Genomic DNA, 19,478 nt, shown 5'->3' with positions numbered 1-19,478 from the left:
TAAATATTTTCACATGTGAGCTAGAGCCATACATTTTCTGTCACAACTACTCAACTCTGCTATTGTAGCAGGAAGGCAACCATAGACAATACAAAAAAAAAAAAAAAAAAAAGAATGGCTGTGTTCTAATAATACTTTATTGACAAAAGCAGAAGGTGGGCAGATTTAGTTTGTGGGCTGCAGTTTGTTGACCACATTCATATTTATCACCAGTCCACCAATTTCAACACAAGGAAAGCTATTTGAAAACAGTCAGTAATAATGTCAGTTAGGAGGGTTTGGATTGCTAATAATATAAAATCATATTTATAAGCTTACCTCATTTTATAGTACTTCGGAGGTGTTGCAGTTTTTACAAACTGAGAGCAAAACCCCCCACTACCAAATATATTATGAATTTATGATTTGACTTATTGTGATCTTGAGCCAAACCCCCAATAATCCTGGAGGTATGCCTTTCCTGTTTGTAAAGCCAGGATGGTTTTAGTCTTGGCTAAATGAATGTATCATTGTCATAAAAAAACAAAGTGCCTTTCTTCCTTCTACTCTGTTATCCTCCGCTGTTGTCATTATCTCCCCTCATTGTCACAGCAGTGTCACATGTAGTAACAATCCTGCGAAGGGAAGAGTCCCATGTCTGTCTCTCTTCCAGAACTCCCCAGGTGCATGCTGTCAGATCTCATTTGGGACCAAATGCAAACTTGAACTAAAAAATGCCAGAGCAGAAATTCTAATTATTTAGAATTGCACACAATTGCCAGAGAATAGTTATGATTCTCTTTCTTGGGATGGAGAAGGATCCAGCCCTGACCCAAACCTACAGATACCCAGTATTTGAATAAATTGAGATTGTGTTTAAGAGTAAGTGCAGTGCGCTTCAGGGGGTTTAGTGGAGGAAGATGTCTGTGCAGTATAGTATTTTTCCCAATAATTATATTATACTTTAAATATAATTCAAGGCCATTCATTTTCCTCTGTTTCTCATCTAGTCAAAGGAACATTTCATGCATTTCTGTTTTTGGTCAGAGAGGAGGAAGGAGTGATATCCATTAAAGAGCCATGCCTTCCTGAGAGGTCTTGAAAGATAGTATTTAAATTTGGTTAACCAAGATGACTTGGTAGTCTTTCAGGAACCTCTTAATCCCTCAGATAATCGTACAGAAGATATCATGTTTTGTATTATAAAACCTGTAAGTAATCTGTTGAAAAGAATTCATTCTGAATTGTGATAATTATTTATTTTAGTGCTAAAGGGAATACAAAAGTCCATCTGGTTCTTTCAGATGCTGCTGCCCTCCAATTTCAGATGAGGGCAGGTGAGTTGCCAAGGGGACCACTTGGGTGGCTGGGGAGTAAAGACATAAACATAAAGAGAAACTGGGTTTCCGGCTTCATGTGCTGCGTTCCCTGCGTTCCATCACAGCACTCCTGCAGCAGAGTCCTGCTCAAAAAGGAGCTGGTGCTTGTCGGTACGGATGGCTCTAATTCAAGTTCTGAGCGTTTTCCTGGAGCTCTTTCTGAATTTGGAGCTCTTTAAGCTGTCAGTAGTGGGTTGAGCAAATACATTTAGATGCACCTATATTTACTTTAGTCACTTTTGAAGAATGACAGTGCAATATTTTGTGGGTAAATTTGTTCAAGAGACTCTGGTTCCCATCTCCCTCACAGCACATCAGCCCAGCAGTGCCAATTTTATAAAAGCCTGTTTTATGCCAATCATATACTTATATGTTGATTCAAAAAGTATTGCATTTTTAGTCCTGACCTGAAGGAGCTCAACATTCTAGTGAGCTCCTGACATGAAAGAGACAAATGAATGAACAATTAAAATAGTGTGTGATGTGTATAGCACAGTATAGGAAGTACGATGTGCTGTGACAGCAAGGCTGGGTCTGAGCAGGTCAATAAATGATGCCTGAGTTGACTCTCAAAGGATAACTGAGAAAAGTCAAGTACTGACAATGGGGATTAAGCTTCCCAGTAGGTGGAGTGACAGGGCAAAGGCTTAAGGCATCCAAGCATAAGAAGTTTGGAGAACAGCTAGCAGGTCACTAAATCTGGAGTTCACAAAGACTTAAGATGCAAGGTGGATGAATGCTGAGCAATAACTCTATGCTGGAGGACAGTAAATATCATTGCAACTTTATCCTTAGGCAAAGGGAGTCATTAGAGACTTTCAACAGAGTGACATGCTGTGATTCATATTTCAGAAAACCCACTAAGGTTGAAGAATAAAAGGAGGGAATAGAAGGGGCTGAGACTGAAGGCAAAAGAAGCTGTTTCAATAATCGGAAGAAGAAATGACGAGACCCATCGTTAAGGCGGTGTTGACAGACAAAAAAAGAAGTGACATTTTTGAGATACTGGAGATAGAATTTAGTAGAGTTGATAAGCCTGTCAATGTAGGATGTAAGAGAAAGGAAAGAAAAAATGACACCTACATTTCTGACAGAGCCTGATAGATAGTGGTTCTGTTCATTGATCTATGAATACAGGAGTTGGACCAATTTGGGGTGAAAGATGATGAATTTAGTTTCAAGGATGTTGCTTTGAAGTGTTTGGAAACCTTGTAAAGGGTTGCATAGAGGAAGCTGGAATTGAGGCAGGAGCTCTGAGCTAGAGAAATAGATGTGGGAGTTTTCAGCATAATTGTAAGCCTTTGACATGAATGAGACCACCCAGAGACTGTGTGTAGAACAGGGAGAGACAAAGGACAGTGATGGAGTTTAGAGGACTAACATAAAGGGCATGGGAATAGAAGAGGAGGTTGACAAGAAGACGAAGAACAGGATGCCAAGAGGTTGATGGAAGACTAAGAGAGAGTGATATCCTTAAAGCCAAGGATATAGGACATGGTGAATATTGTCAAATACCACTGAGATGTCAAGATAAGAAGTGAAAAGGGGCCATTGGATATTTTGAGATGATATATTTTTAAATTTTTATTTAGGTATGGAATATGTGATCATTATATAAGTTTAATATATGTACATATATACACAAACATATATAAATACATATGCATATATAATTATGTGCAACTTAAGGATTGACCTAAATCCCACCACCCCAACAGCATAACTTCTGTTAAATTTTCAATATATATCTTCCCAGACTCTTTCTATATGCAAATCTATACTCTATTTAGAGATAGGTCTATGTAAAACAAAATGAGTTCCTACTATAAAAATATGAGACACTGCATGCATTTGCTTGTCATTCTTTCCCAGAGACCATGATGATCTTCTCCTCATCTTTCCAATTTTAGCACATAAGCTGGTGAAGCATATGGTGTCCACTGAATTAAGCAGCGAGGAGATCATTTGTAACTTCGCAAGGCTAATTTCAGTGGACTGGTGAGGGCAGTAGCCAGATTGGTGTGGGATGGGTAATGGGTGAGGAGGTAGAATGAACAATATGGACTATCCTTTCAAGAAGCCAGGCTGGGAAGGGGAGGGGAAGTATAGGATGTCAAGAGAGGAATAGGATGGAGAGGGCTTTTTGTTTTCATTTTTTCAGTTGGACAAGACTTTCCACTGACTAGACTGAGCCAGAAAAGGGGGAAACATTGAGGATCCAAAGTGGAGGCTATGAATGATAGAGTGAGTCATAAGAAGGCAGACAAGAATGGGGGGCAGGGAAGAAGAAATAAGCTCCATTTTCAATAAGGCAAAAGGGAAACAGGTGAAGGTGGGAAAAGATCTGATGAATTTGCGAAGGGGTCGCCTGAGGTGATGCGGGTCACCTCAGAGAGAATATGATGGATGAATATGTAGTTATTTATTTGATAAAGGCTTTTTTTAAAAAAAAAAAAAACTTGCTTGAACTGAAGAATTGCCATATTGAACTGGATCCATTGTCTGTCCACTTGTATCTTGAGAGAGTTGCTAAAGATGCCAGCTAGAAAGATCTGTTCTTCTCTGACAACCTGAAAGGTCAGAACGGTCCCAGGTGCTTTAGTTACCTTAAACAATCCACTAGTATCTGTTGTCCACATATTTCTCTGATGCTACTTGAAACTGTACGTTTTCTTAACTTGCCTGCCCCTGAGACTATCTGCAAAATAAAGTACTTAACCGAGGGAAGTTGCATTGCACTTTGAGACAAATCCTGGTTGAATTCCATTAACCTTGGGAAAGTGACTTAACGGCCTTGCGTTTTAATTGCCTTGTCTGTACAATACTAACAGTAACACACTTTAGCCAGTGAGCAGGAGTGTTCAGTGAGATCTTTGCTGTTGTGAATGCAAATATCCTGAACTGAATGGAAAGCACGGCTACCTCCAGGTGTACATATTTTACGTGCCCCATTTGCATTTTCTAAATACCAGGATGCATTTTATTTTTGTATTTACAAAAATATATCACCTGAGGTCTTTTCTGGCCCATGAGCCTAAAATGAAATGTCACAGAGGAGCAGAAGGAAACCTGGGTTATTGTTTTCCTTTTTCACATACGACTTTTTATATCAACGGGCTTGATAAGGTGATTTACCAGGGGTTCTATAGGCTGAGTACCACTGGTGCTGAAATATCAGTCCTCACTATAGAAGACTTCTAAACACATGTAAATGCTATTATGTGTTATGGCCTTTCAGGTCTGGCAATTCACTTGCAAGGGGCAAGGATAGCACAATGCAGGCAAATCATCTCCCAAGGTATTCTGAGCTGCCAGCAGACGCACAGCAGTATCGGTTCCTGTTAGACCCGGTGAAGAAGCCATTTTCCGTGGGAAACTGAAAGAAGCATGGTTGTGTTGGTTTATATTATTATTCCTCTGTGAGTTTCTGCAACTTTATTCCTTATTAGCTGATCAGCACATGTATGGATTTAACGAATTTTAAAATAAAATACAGTACTCCACTAGAGCTTGCTTAAACAAAGGTCTTAAGTACGAAGTATTCTTACAATCACTAACAATATACAGTAGCTCTTACCCAAATATCTGCTTTTGTTTCTTTATGTTATACCTTTTAAAAATGTTTTATTGATTTATCTTTTTAGAGCAAGAGAGGGAGGGAGAGAGAGAAACATTGATGATTTTTTTGTCCCATCTATTTATACATTCATTGATTGATTCCTGTGTGTGCCCTGACCGACTGGGGATCAAACCCACAACCTTGGTGTATCAGGAGGGCTCTCTAACCAATTGAGTAACCAGCAGGGCCTTTATGTTGTATCTTAATATTCTGATTACTTCGACTTCTTGACCCCCCATCCTTGGGTTACTTGAATTTTTTTCATAATCTTGCTCATTTTTGTTTTTCAGCATTTTTCCAGCAGCAGTTTAGAAGGCATTGGTTATTTCACCATTTTATTGCATAATATCACTCCATCAGTACCTGCAAAATTTTGTGCTGCTGGTTATCTCTTTATCACCTGACCTAAGTGCCAAGTTGAAATGGAAGGTTTTGGCCCTACTGTTGCCCACCCCCAGCTGAGCTCACTCTCAGAGCACTCCTCTCTTGGTGGATGGTTCGTGCTTTTCCAAACTGATGAGTGAGAGCAAGTTTTATCTCACCATTCAGCATTGATGTTTTCCATAGCACCAACCTGGGCCTCAAACACATTGGGTGGCTAGTTCACGTGCACTGAATGAATGAATGAAAGAATGGAAGGGTAAGTGGATGAAGGAAGGAAGAATTGGAACATATAGGATTTGTCTTCTCTTCTAGTATTGAAGGTATTCTGAGGAAGGAAAACCACTTTTTGTTTTGATTAAAACCATTACTCTCTAGGAAATGGATCCCACTATTGAAAAGACAAAAATGGATACTTGAAAAGAATTAGCTCTTTGAGTCATGTTTTATATGTGTATGCGTAATCAGTTATGAAGGTTCTGATGCCTGTATTCTACAGGTGATAGAAACAAACCAAAGACCTTCATTTGTGCCCTGCTGAGTTTGTAATCGAGTGGGTTATGTAATGACAATTCTTAAGAATGAGCCAGTGAAGAATAAGTAAGATCTTTTGTAACTGATTGTACAATCCAGTAGGAATTTAAGGGTGAGAATGTCAGTATTTGGATATTGGAGGAGGAAAAGGAAGGTGTCCCCGGTGGGGACTTTGAGAAGCAGTATGAACCCTGAGTTATAATGTGGTCCAAACCTGATTGAAGCAGATGACTTATGTTAAAAGAAATACAATCTAATAGACCATGGTCAGATGTTGAGTTTGGCCTTCTTACAAATAGGACCTGTTACAAAGAGAACTCAGGACTTATTGGAGAAGAGAGTTAAGTAATCATCTTGGTTCTCCTAGAAAAAGAATGTTTCAGATAAGTAGTTTGGAGTGAATTATACTAAAGAGCAAAAGATAATGAGAGCAATTTGGTGGTTATTTTGCTGTAATCTGAATATGAAATGTTGAGATCCTGTTGAAGATTAGAGTTGCATAGTTATTGCCTGTGGAGTTCTAATTTACAGGAGGTTAGAAGGACACAGGCTAAATTAATTGCCAAAGGAGCTGTGTTCCAATTAAATAGTTTGAAATTACTTTTGGACTATAAAGATAAATCTTCAGAATACGCTGTTTGAAATATTAACAGTTTTTATTTTCAGTTTTTAAAATCTATTGCCCAGTTCTGAATTGCATTGTTGCTGAAGAATAATAGACTGGTAGAACAATGCTAGTTAACCATTGGTCAAGTATATTTTGTATGTATGTATATATGTATTTATTATTTATTTATTTAATAAAAGACACAGGGCATTCTTTATTTTATTTTTAAATATATTTTTTATTGATTTCAGAGAGGAAGGCAGAAGGAGAGAGAGCAAGAAACATCAATGATGAGAACACATCCTGATCCCCAGAACACTGGGGATCGAGCCCACAACCTGGGCGTATGTCCTGACTGGGAATCAAACCGTGACCTCATGTTTCATAGGTCGACGCTCAACTGCTGAGCCATGCCTGCCAGGTGGTCAAGTATATTTTGAAAAACTGTGCCCCTGGTGGGACTTTGGAAAGTTAACATTGCACATAGCATAAGCCCTTTCTGCCTGGTTACCACTTATGTTCATACCCCAGTGGAAAAGAAGCCATAATTTAGGAGTAGATTGAGTCTCTTTATGCTCCAAAATGAATTTATAGTAAATGATGAGGCTATGAATGTAGCGAAAAGCAAGCAAATGAGTTTGATAGATACCAGCTTTCATTTTGAATTTAAAATTGCTGCGTTTCTATTAACATTCTCCTGGAGTAGTGAGTTTCTATTAAGTTAGCACATAGTTTTAAATTTTATGAGTATGCTATTGTAAGTATAAAAACCCATTTCAGTAAGATATGGACATAGTTATTTCTTTTTTAATCAGCAAGCTCTAGGCTATGTATTATTAGTCTAAAGTTGTCATCCTGAAAGTCTTGAGTCTGGGATCTTTCTTCGTATACTGCTTTTTTTCGTGCAGTTTTGTTTATTTGGATAGAAGACATAAGATGCTTTGAAGAAGATATAATAGTTTGATACTTACTTAATATGTGCTTTTCAAAAAATTAAGGTGTGCTTTAGGAGGGATTTATGCTTAGAGGTGAAGTGCTATTACAGCCTTTTGAAATTATTAGAATGATATTTTGTTCTGCAGTGTTTTTTTTTAGAAAAGGTTTATCATAAATAGAGGTCTTGCAGATATTTTAACACTTGATGGTAGTGTTAAGCTTTTCTTTCATCATAGCAGAGATAATTGCCCTACCCCCTTCCTCTGCAGATAATGAGGAACAGTTGGAAATTACACAGCCCTTCAATTTTGAATAAAAATGGTGATGGATCCTCTAATTGCAGCAGGAACTTGCATTCAGGTCACCTCTCAGTTCACAAGCCAGGGCTTTGAATGGTTATTATGTAGAGGACCTTGATGAGCAATGTGCTGCCTTTTTATAGTCAGAGTAAGAGAAAATGAGCTTAGATTCACAGAGTTATGGAGGAAAGTAAGAAGCAGGACTTGTCCATAGTTAGGCCATTAGGTTAGGCCATTTCCATACTCAGGGTACCACCAGGAAGAGTGTCCAACATCCCTCTCTCCCTCTCCATTTACACCTCTTCTGTTGCAGGGAAGCATATTCTGGTGGGAACCAGGGTGTCCTTTCCTCTCTAGGGATATCTGAAGGATAATCAAATGTCTCCTTCGCTGCCTTTGTTTCTCAATTTCCTCTCCTGCCTGTGATGCCTACAGTCATGTATACTCAACTGTAGGAAAAAAACCCTCTTACGATTGGGTACCTGATTATTAGAGGTACCTTTTTGTACTAACAACAGAAAATTGGAAGTGCTATTGTACTTCAGATAAAATATTTGGAAGATTTATTTTTGTAGCTCTCAACTAACTTCCTGTTATATAGGAATACAGTTTCTTTGGGAACATTTATTCGCTATTAGGCAAGTATTTCTTGACCCCTGCTTTTACATTCTTCACAGTGATCACTACCATGGTGGTGAGTCTAACAAGAAAAGCGTCTCTGGCTGGTGTGGCTCGGTTGATTGGAGCATCATTCCATACACAGAAAGGTTGCAGGTTCGATACCCGGTCAGGGCACATACCTGGGGGTTGTGGGTTTGATCCCCTGTAGGGGCATGTACAGGAGGCAGCCGATTGATGTTTCTCTGTTACATTGATGTTTCTCTCTCTCTCTCTCCCCTTCCTCTCTCTAAAATCAATACAAAGCATATCCTCAGGTGAGGAAAAAAAGAAAACAAAAGTTATCTCTTGGAGAGCTTTTGGAACTTCTGGGGAGACTGGGGGCTACTGCACGTGCGATTGAAAACCTTGTGTGATTTTGCTGTGGCATTGTACTTCCCCCTTGAGAAACACTTCAAGGCATTGGATCCGCAAAAAGCATAAGTAACTTTCAGAATGTGAAACAACAACAATTACAGTGATAATTGTAATAACAAGAGAGGTGTTTTCACACAGATGCTCATCCTGATCACTGCTCCCCTGCTGGCATGCGTGGCAGTGGTCTGTGTTTACAACAGTGATTCTCAAAGTGTGATTCCTGGACCAGTAGTATCAGCATTAGATGGGAACTTGTTAAAAAATGAAGAAAAACAAAAACAAAAACAAAAACAAAAAAACAAATGCAGATTCTCAGATTCACCCCAGACCTAATGAATCAGAAACTCTATGGATGGGTTCCAATAGTTTGCGTGTGAACACGTCCTCAAGGCTGTCGTGATGTACATGCAAATGTGAGAGCCACCTGTATTAGTTTTCTATTTCTGCTGAAAAAATTACCCACAAACTTAGCAGCAGAAAACAACATAATGTATCAGCGGGTAGTCTCTGTAGGTCAGAAACCGAGGCAGACTCTTGGGCTCCTCTCCAGGGGTGGGCAAACTTTTTGACTCGAGGGCCACAATGGGTTCTTAAACTGGACCAGAGGGCCGGAACAAAAGCATGGATGGAGTGTTTGTGTGAACTAATATAAATTCAAAGTAAACATCATTACATAAAAGGGTACGGTCTTTTTTATTTATTTATTTTTTTTTTTATTCATTTCCACGGGCCGTAGTTTGCCCACGGCTGGCTTAGCTTCTCACAAGGCTGAGACCCAGGTGTGGAGGGGGCTGTGTTGTTTACTGGAGGAGGCGCTTCCAAGAATCCACTTCCAAGTTCATTCAGGTTTTTGGCCGAATTCAATGCCTGGTGGCTGTAAGACTCAGGTCCTGTTTCTTTCCTTGACTGTCAGCCAGGGTCTGCTTTAGTTCCCAGAATCTACCCATATTCCTCTCTATGTGGCTCCTTGTAGCAACAGCGGGTCAGGTTCTTCTCACGCTCCAGTCACTCTGCCTTCCTCTTCTGTTTCACCCAATGGCCTTGTTTGATGCATCTCCCTAATCACTTCACTTCTATCCATACATAGGAGGAAGGTATTTTTAAGGAATCAATTTTACCCTGGGTAAAAATACCACCTGGGTAATGGGTAATCCAGGATCCTCTTCTTATTTTATTTTGTTAATCCTCACCTGAGGATATTTTTCCCATTTATTTTTAGAGAGAGTAGAAGGGAGAGGGGGAGGTGAAGAGAAAGAGACAGAGGTGGACGGAGAGAGAGAGAGAGAGAGAGAGAGAGAGAGAGAGAGAGAGAGAGAGAGAGAGAAGAAGAAGAAGAAGAAGAAGAAGAAGAAGAAGAAGAAGAAGAAGAAGAAGAAGAAGAAGAAGAAGAAGAAGAAGAAGAAGAAGAAGAAGAAGAAGAAGAAGAAGAAGAAGAAGAAGAAGAAGAAGAAGAAGAAGAAGAAGAAGAAGAAGAAGAAGAAGAAGAAGAAGAAGAAGAAGAAGAAGAAGAAGAAGAAGAAGAAGAAGAAGAAGAAGAAGAAGAAGAAGAAGAAGAAGAAGAAGAAGAAGAAGAAGAAGAAGAAGAAGAAGAAGAAGAAGAAGAAGAAGAAGAAGAAGAAGAAGAAGAAGAAGAAGAAGAAGAAGAAGAAGAAGAAGAAGAAGAAGAAGAAGAAGAAGAAGAAGAAGAAGAAGAAGAAGAAGAAGAAGAAGAAGAAGAAGAAGAAAAAACCTGGATTGAACCTGCAATGCAGGCATGTGCCCCTAACCGGAAATTGAACCAGCAAACCTTCAGTGTGCAGACCAATGTTCCAACCACGCTGTCCAGGGCATCATCTCCCTATTTTAAGATCCAGTGGTTAGGAACCTAAATTATATCTGCAAAGTCCTCTTTACCATGTACTGAAACATATTCACAAGTGTAACACGAAGGGGCCAAAATTCTGCTTATTTGGAATAGTTCACCATAGAGTATTTCTGGTGTCTTTGCCTGGGTGCTGTGTTGCTTACTTGATGGCCCAGCATCACAGCCAGCTTCCCATTCTCACCACGTGGCACCAAAGGTGGCTGGAGGAATCTGAACTCAAGACCTCCCTGTGTCACCAGGAAGTGAAGCCCCATTTCCCACAAGGTCTGCATGTGTATCAGGGAACCTGCCATCTGTGTCTCTCTAATCGTACCTAACATTCCTTTGTGTCGCTCCTCTTTCCCTCTTGCTCTCATTCTCCAGAGGGGCTGGCTCCTGTTTTTTATTCCTGTCCCTATCTCTATCTTCCTGCCATGGTCCAGAGCCCCATGGCGATGCCTGCATGGACTTAAGCCTAAGGATTATTCTTTAGAAACATAAAGCCTAGTGGTTATGCCATTCTCTATAGCCAGGCAGTTTATTTTCAAATTTTGTGATCTTGAGTAACTTTCTTAATTATTTTATGCCTCAATTTCCCTATCTGTAATTGGGAATCATAATATTGCCAGTCATTAGCCAGTATTATTATTACTCATGGCAGAAGCAGTATGATTCAGTGTTTCCAGGCCTCATTCTTGAAATGGCTGAAGAATTTTATTTTTAAATTTATTTTATTTAAAAATATATATTTTATTGACTTTTTACAGAAAAGAAAGGAGAGGGATAGAGAGGAACACTGATGAGAGAGAAACATCGATCAGCTGCCTCCTGCACACTCCCTACTGGGGATCTGCCCGAAACCAAGGTACATGTTCTTGACTGAAATCGAACCTGGGATCCTTCAGGCTGCAGACTGACGCTCTATCCACTGAACCAAACCGGTTAGGACAAATGCTGAAGGATATTAGAAAATTCTCTCTTTCTCATGTCTCTTATTTTCTCATCAAAGCTCCGTTTTCAAACATCTTGTCTTGTGGGATCTCCATTGAACCCCACCGCAATGAGTCCTCAAATTGGCTAAATCATAATAAGTCAGTCATCATTGCAAAGAAAAAAAATAATCACATTTTTCATGTGTAATTATTTCACTGATTCTCAGAACAAATTCATGAACTATATAAGATTATTATATAATAATATAATAGAAAGGGTGAAATAGAGGCTTAGTTTAAGTAACTGGCTCAACATATTAAATGTGGAGATAGGCGAGTGGACCCACTAGTAGTCATTAACTTCTTCTGAATTTGCCTGTCAACAGAAGCTAGCTTGTCATCTGATAGAGCCTCACAGAGTTTGCTGGTAATAGTGCTCAGTGTTGGTGAAGGGAACGAATCTGAAGCTAAAGCCCTTGAGGTTGAGATGGTCCCTAGCAACTTGAGAGCATCCTGGACCATTCCTTGGCCAAAGGACCATTGTGAAAGGGATGGTGAGAACTCAGAAAGGTGAGGCAGGTGGTTCAAAAGACCTGTTCCAGGAATATCTGGACAGGGGGATTTCTGCAGTGAGTTATGGACTACGTTAGCGTACTTGTCATATGAAGGCATTCCTTGGCATGGCCAACCTCGAGAGGTTTTCTGTTCAGGACAATGTCCAAGGGAACAAGGCACTTGACCCTTTGCTGCTCGTAAGGGAACTTGCTTTACTCTTTTTGTCAGGTTTTGCTTTTTTGTTGTTGTTTCTGTTGTTAATGGCAACTGGCTTCTAGCATTGTAAGCCACGCCTCTTCCTTACCCTCACGGAGTCTGAAATTATCTAAGGTATTGCCATGTAGGCTGTATTACCCCCTTTCATGGATATGCAATTTGATATTTTTCAAGACGAAAACCTCAGAGATGAAATAGCTGAGGGCTTGTAAAATTGATGTACGGGTTTGTTTTCTTCCAACCTCTGTTTTTCACTCTCACTGTGTCCAGTCAGTATTCTAAGTCTCCCTACATAAAGCAAATAAAATATGTACTTTAAAAAAAATCACATCATTGAGAAAAAAATGTATTGTGAGCAAAACAGACTCCATTACTTGTACAGATGTGTAGTGTCAATTTGAGGCTCATTGTGGGGGCAAAAATATAAATTTTCCTCCCACTTTCTAAGTTATTCTAATAATAAGTTCTGGGCTAATAACCAAATTAACAGAGACAGATTAACAGGAGAAATATCCAAAGTTTACTACGTGAATGCACAGTCAGGGGTGCCATCCATAATGAGACTCCATAAAGCATTAGGCCGTTGAAGTTTATAGGCCATCTTTTTAAATATATATTTTATTGATTTTTTACAGAGAGGAAGGGAGAGGGATAGAGAGTTAGAAACATCGATCAGCTGCCTCCTGCACACTCCCCACTGGGGATGTGCCCGAAACCAAGGTACATGCCCTTGACCGGAATCGAACCTGGGACCCTTAAGTCCGCAGGCCAATGCTCTATCCACTGAGCCAGACCAGTTAAGGCTATAGGCCATTTTTAACAAAGGAGAATGAGGGTGGTGATGGGGAATAGTAGGCAAATTACAGATAGGTAAAAGGAGCAACATACTTGCAGGCAAATTCCTGCGAGGCAACCCAGAAACAATGGGACATGGGGGATGCAGTTGGCAAGCTTCCTTTGGGAGCCTTTCTATCTAATGCTAAGGTGAATATGCTGAGTCCCTTCATGGAGCAGGCTGTTCAATCTTAATCTCTTAGGCAGAAAGGGGGAGGGTCAAAGGTTCTTTGGGAGTCTTTTGTTTCATAATAACCAGCTTAAAATCAATTTCCTGCCTGGCCAACATGGCTCAGTGTTTGAGTGTTGACCTATGAACCAGGAGGTCAAGGTTCAGGTCTTTGTCAGGGCACATGCCCAGGTTGCAGCCTGGATTTCCAGTGTGGGCCATGCAGGACGCAGCCCATCAATGATTTCCTCTCATCGCTGGTGTTTCTATCTCTCTCTCCCTCTCCCTTCCTCTCTGAAATCAATAAAAACATATTTTAAAAATAGTAAAATCAATACCCCAAAAGGCACATTTTGGCGAGGCAAAACTTTGGTTCCTTTCAGTGTCATTGCCTCTGTAGAAAAATGAAATGATGTGTTCTCTCGCTTTCTCATGGGAGTCAATTTGGTTGTTTCACATAGAGGAGTATAAACTATGGACATCTATTTTTAATAGGTGTTTCCTTATTACTCCTAGAGATAAAGCATTGTAAAAAGACACTTAAGTTATGGAAAATAATAACAATAATCATAATACCTAATATTTCCAGAAATGTTTCCTTTCCATGAAGTTATTTAGACTTAGAATCTATAATAATAAAAGCATAATATGCTAATTAGACCAGAAGTCCTTCTGGATGAAGCCAGGGCTGCGAGGGAAGCCCAGGTCCCTGGTGCCAGTGGGAAGCCAGTGCCGGCAGCCAGGGGAAAGAAGGCCTACTTTTGCATGAATTTCATGCATCGGGCCTCTAGTACTTACCATAATTTTCCATTTGAGAAAACTGAGGCTCAGAAAAGGTAGGTAATTTGGGCAACATCACAGAGGTGATAAATTGTAGGGCTTTGGTTCAAACAAAAGTCTAGCTGACATATTGTGTATCTGTTGCTGAATAATAGGTAATGACAAAAATCCCAGTGCCATACAACAATAAACATTTATTTATTGATCCCACGTCTTTGGTTTGATGGGGAGCTGGCTGACCAGCCTTAGCTCAGCTGGGCTTGGCTCCAGCTTCAGATTGGATAGGAGTAGCTTCCCTTGCCTTTCTTCCTTTTTGGACCAAGGAGCTATCTGTGACTGTCATGGTAGAAGAGGGCACCTCTAACCAAGAAAGCCTGTTTAAACACCCGCTTACATCATATTTCCTAAAATTCCATTGGCCAAAGCTCAATATAATGGGATGAGGAAGGATTCTCTTCTCTTGGAGATGAGAGACAGGGGAGGGAGTGACTGTTTACTGAAGAACCATCGGATGTACTTTAAAAGCTGATGTGTTTTCCTTGCCCTTCATAATTTATAAGTCCTGAAAGCATAAGTGGGATGACATTCCTGGCTGGGAGTCAGTGATCTTGTGTATGCTTGTCATGGGGGCCATATACCAACCTGTCATTTCTGCTTACTGACTGCAATTGCCCATTTCTTTGCTCTAGAGCAGTGGTTCTCAACCTGTGTGTCGCGACCCCTTTGGGGGTCGAACAACCCTTTCACAGGGGCTGCCTAAGACCATCGGAAAACACATATATAATTACATATTGTTTTGTGATTCATCACTATGCTTTAAATATGTTCAATTTGTAACAATGAAAATATATCCTGCATATCAGATATTTACATTATGATTCATAACAGTAGCAAAATTACAGTTATGTAGTAGCAACGAAAATAATTTTATGGTTGGGGGGTCACCACAACATGAGGAACTGTATTAAAGGGTCGTGGCATTAGGAAGGTTGAGAACCACTGCTCTAGAGGATATTTGATTTTTTTTTTTCTCTTCTCTCTTGTCCTTTGTCCTTGTTCTTGCTCTAGAAGCAAAGATCATCCTTGGGTTAATCTGGCAGACTATGTTTATGATACCTAACTGGGAATGGAATTAATTTTATTCTGCTTTTATACAATTTTAATTGGCTGAAGGCTTTGATGGAGAAATATTTCTAATACAAGGTCTAACACGTGCAGTAGAAATCGTGTGCCCAAAGTAGCAGGGCACAAGTACTTCTAGAAAGAGCAGATTGCAAGGATTATACCAACTCAAATGTTGCAGCCTAAGGAGCTTCCTACCGTCCTCCACCTCATGCTCGGTAGCTGACAGGAGGCTAAGATGTTCCTGAGAGGCAATCAGTGGGGATCTTAAATATCAACCTTTTGGGTTTAGAGGTAGAGATTGTGCAGTCCCCCCTCCACGCTGTACTTTTATGTTTGCTAATTTGAGTATTAAACCAAAACCCCATTTAAAAATAAATGGGGTAGAGAAAGAATTTTAGTTTTAGTCCAAACCATATCAAAACTGCATGACTAGAAAAAGGCATTTAAAAGTTTCTATGACTAGGTTTTCTCCTTCAACAAGTGAATACCATATAACTTTTCCTTGCCATTTGCTATTAAATTTTATCTTTGTCACAAGAAAGGACTGAAAAGATTGATCCCCAAAGGAATAAATTAAGTCAAGTGATTTGCCTGGTAAGCGTTGTCCTTTCATTTTTTAGGTTTATAAGACCTCTGTGACCTCAGAACTCAAGGCTCTGTCTAACTCTGCTTCTTGGCTTACAGTTGGCTGATGGTTTTTCTTCAATGTCTCCCATTTCTCCTTGATATATGCTAGATTAGTGTCCGATGTGGTTGCCGCAGCTTTTTTGTTACTCTCCTCTGCATTTTCTTGTGTGTCATTGATTCAGAGTTATGCCTTGGAGCATCCAGAAAAGATTTTGTGTGTCTTCCCTGGTCTACCAGATTATACACATACGCTTACCCATGTTATAACTGCACTTCTCTACAGTCTTTCCTATCATGTTAAAATATTTTCACGACTAGTGACTTTCTTGAGCATCATTATTATGCCATGCATTATTCTAGCAGAGATTGAAAAAAGTTTTCAGGGACCCTCTCCAGAAACTTGGCAGTAACTGCGTCGTAAATAATGGGACCAAGACCACTTACATCTGGCTTCGTCCAAGATGAAATAGTCTGTATCTGCAGAAAGCCTCTGGCACCTTCATGCTGCCACGGCACAGGGAGGTGTGCTGGCCAGCAGCAGAATGATGTGCCTACCAGAGCTGCTAGATTGCAGTTGGTAGTGTGAATGGGAAATATATAAAATATTTCAGGTTTTTGGAGGACAGGCAGCATAGCAGTGCCAACTATTGTAGTTGTGAAGGAACCCACATCTAAATCGGTCTATAGGTTGGATCGCTACCCTCAGTTTATTTAAAACATGGCATTTGGAGAGAAGTAAAATAGCAGCACACTGTGTTTTTGCCTTTTCTTTTTCCCCCTGAAGCAATTTGTTGGGCCTGTTTGCAAAAGGATTTGCTGTAGCAGGGCGGAAAGAGGCATGTGCCTGTGGTGATAGGCCTTCTTTGTAGTGTTAATTTGAATAGAAATAATCATCCGTATTGATTTATAAGGATGGAATTCAGTGGAGACATTGATTCAAAAGAAGAGAACAGCTGTGAACAGTTTGATTTATGGTGGTATTAAAGCAAATGCTTCAGTTTCAGTTTGTTCAGTTTAAGGTTGCATGTCCAGTGGTTAGCTGCTGAAATATATTTAGCATAGAGCTGTCAATTTCTCGATGAGAGGCACACCTGATAGAATGCATAATTGATTCTATTGGGGCCAGGACCATATTTTGTGCTTGATATGTGCAAAGCTGCTACCTGCATATCAGTGGTACTTAGGAGAAGAGTGCTTTAGAATGAAATGAATAACCTGATTGGACACTAATTTTATGAGACAAGAATGTAAATGCAGTGGGTAATCAGAGAGCAGTTAAATAGTATGAACCTATTTCAGAGCTATTGCCACTCGTTTGCAAGATATCTTTCCTATGAAGGGAATGAAACTCAGCTGTCACCGGGAATATAATCCTCCCAGTGGCCAGTTATGATGTGAAGAAAACAAAGCAGCCTTTCGTTATGACATGGGGTCCCTCATCTGGTGATCACGATGCATTTACAGTGCTTCCTGAAACCCTTGGTCTCCTCAGAGTGACTTTAGTAATCCCTTTCTCAGTTCTCCCATAGCCCTTTCTGTATTCCCTGATTACAATGTGAGTCACACTGAGTCATAGTTTTTGCCCACATTGGTTATCTCTCTACCTTGAGATCATAAGCTACTCCCGGACAAGGTCCAAGTCTTTTCCAGCATGCATGGATATGTGTACTAAGTATTGGATGAGTAAATTATGTCAGTGTCAGTGTGTCTAATCCTATGTAATAAAGAGGTGATATGCAAAATGACCCTCACTCTGTCACACCATCACAAGATGGCTGCATCCACATTGGAGGCAGGGTTCCTGTAATGAGCCTTAATGAGCGATCAGCAGGGACCTGAGGCTGCGTGCCTCTGGGTCGGGGCAGGGAGACCATAGGCTGCACCCCACACCTGGTGGGGCTTGATGGGGGACCTCAGGCCACACACCCCCGCCCTGGCGCCAGACCAGGAGACCTGAGGCTGTGCCCCCCGCCCAGCGGGGCTTGATGGGGGTGGAGCTGGCCGGGCCTGGATCTTGCCCAATGGGCGTGGGGCTGGCTGGGTCTGGTCTCGCTCAATTTCGAGGTGCATGCGAGTGGGCGAGGACTTGACTTTGGGTCCCATGGCATGCCCCAGACTCTGACAGGAGGAAGATTTTCATATACATTTTACTAATTTTCTTTCATCTCTGATACTTCTATTGTAAAGAAAGGGCAAATAACAGGACAGTGGGGACTTGACTTACGAGTGTCCCAACTAACGAGTTTTTTGAGATACCAGCTGTCTCTCGGCTGATTTTTTGCATTGAGTTGATAGAGTAATTTGAGTTAACCAGCTCCTTAATGAGCTCGGTCTCAGAACGAATTAAACTCGTAAGTCAAGGCCCAACTGTATTAAAACATTTCCTCTAATTAACTCCCTTTTAATGTGCATGAATTTTGTGCACCAGGCCACTAGTACTTACAGATGCCTCCAGGAGCCTTCAGTTTCTAATCGGATTCTAGCATCACCACCTCACCCAGTTCTGGTTCTGAGTTCCCCACCTCTACCTTGACATGTCTGGACCAGACAGATAATCTGCAAGTATGTTCAGAGTTTTGGTGAATTATTCATTTTGAATCCCCATGGTAACAGATTCTTTCCGTGATCATTATATCGAACTGACAAGTTGCGTCTCCACAGGGAGATGACTTCGGCCACGTCACCTATCATTTTAAAATGGGACCCCAAGAGTTTGGAAATCCGGACGCTCACAGTGGAGAGGCTACTGGAGCCGCTTGTCACACAGGTAAGGGATGTGCAAAAACACTTTACGGTGACATGTGTGTATGTTCCCATTGTGACAGGTGCACATGCATATCATGACTCTACACAGACCTTAGAAACCCTTAGGAGGGAATAAATCATGCTGTACTGCTGGTTACTTAATGTGTATTACTGCCTGAACTGTGGACAATTTTAGCGCGCAACGGGATTCCAAGTGCCTTTAAAAAAACCCTTCACATGATTTTTTAAATTAAGTTGATGAGATAATTAAAGAGGGGGGCTTGGTGAAGGGGACTCTCATTGGAAGTAATGGTTCACAGTCTAAATAAGCCATTCTTAGCATACTTGTGGATGCTGGTGCACAGTTCGGAAGAGCTGTATCGACTGCTCCAGAGCAAAGATTACTTGCTGAGTTGCTTTTGCTCTAGTTTACGAGGGAGGATGCATCATGCTGGAATGCTGATATATTCCATTTTTGTGTTGTCACAGTTGTCACATTGCTGATGACTGTCAATGGAAGACACATTCTCAGGATTGTTAATTTTTAAAAGTTGACTTTTGTGTCTTGTGAAGTGCATTCTTTCCTATATTAACTCAGTAATGTATTAATGTAAAAAATTCAAGATTTTTATGGTACATTTTTTTGAGAAATATTATCCTAAATTAAGTAGAGGCCTTTCATATTGGTTTTCCATAGCTGCTATATAGTGAAGTACCATAAACGTGGTGGTTTAAAGCTTTACAAGTTTATTTTTTTATGGTTCTTGAGGCCAGAAGTCCGTAAACCAAGGTTTAGGGCTGCATTTCTTCCAGAGGCTCCAGCAGAAAATCCGTTTTCTTCTCTTTCCTAGTTTCTAGAGGCCACATGGCTTCTTTGGCTGTT

The 19,478-nt window shown here is 40.5% G+C and overlaps 1 protein-coding gene and 1 non-coding gene across 4 annotated transcripts in view; one reads left to right on the top strand and one right to left on the bottom strand.

Annotated features, from left to right (window-relative positions):
* Positions 1-19,478, top strand: part of CTNNA2 (catenin alpha 2) — a 1,136,278-nt gene that overhangs the window by 123,118 nt on the left and 993,682 nt on the right. For all 3 annotated transcript variants that reach the window (XM_059659311.1, XM_059659308.1, XM_059659310.1), the window contains exon 2: positions 18,512-18,617. In XM_059659311.1, coding sequence (XP_059515294.1) covers positions 18,516-18,617 — 102 coding nt within the window. In that variant the 5' untranslated portion in view covers positions 18,512-18,515. The remainder of the gene's footprint in view (positions 1-18,511; positions 18,618-19,478) is intronic.
* Positions 3,186-3,288, bottom strand: LOC132213999 (U6 spliceosomal RNA). Its single transcript, XR_009448107.1, has one exon. It is a non-coding gene; the product is annotated as a U6 spliceosomal RNA (small nuclear RNA).

This window comes from Myotis daubentonii, chromosome 12, assembly GCF_963259705.1.
Source record: "Myotis daubentonii chromosome 12, mMyoDau2.1, whole genome shotgun sequence".
Lineage (NCBI taxonomy): Eukaryota > Metazoa > Chordata > Mammalia > Chiroptera > Vespertilionidae > Myotis > Myotis daubentonii.
This window is presented reverse-complemented; position numbering and strand designations above follow the sequence as displayed.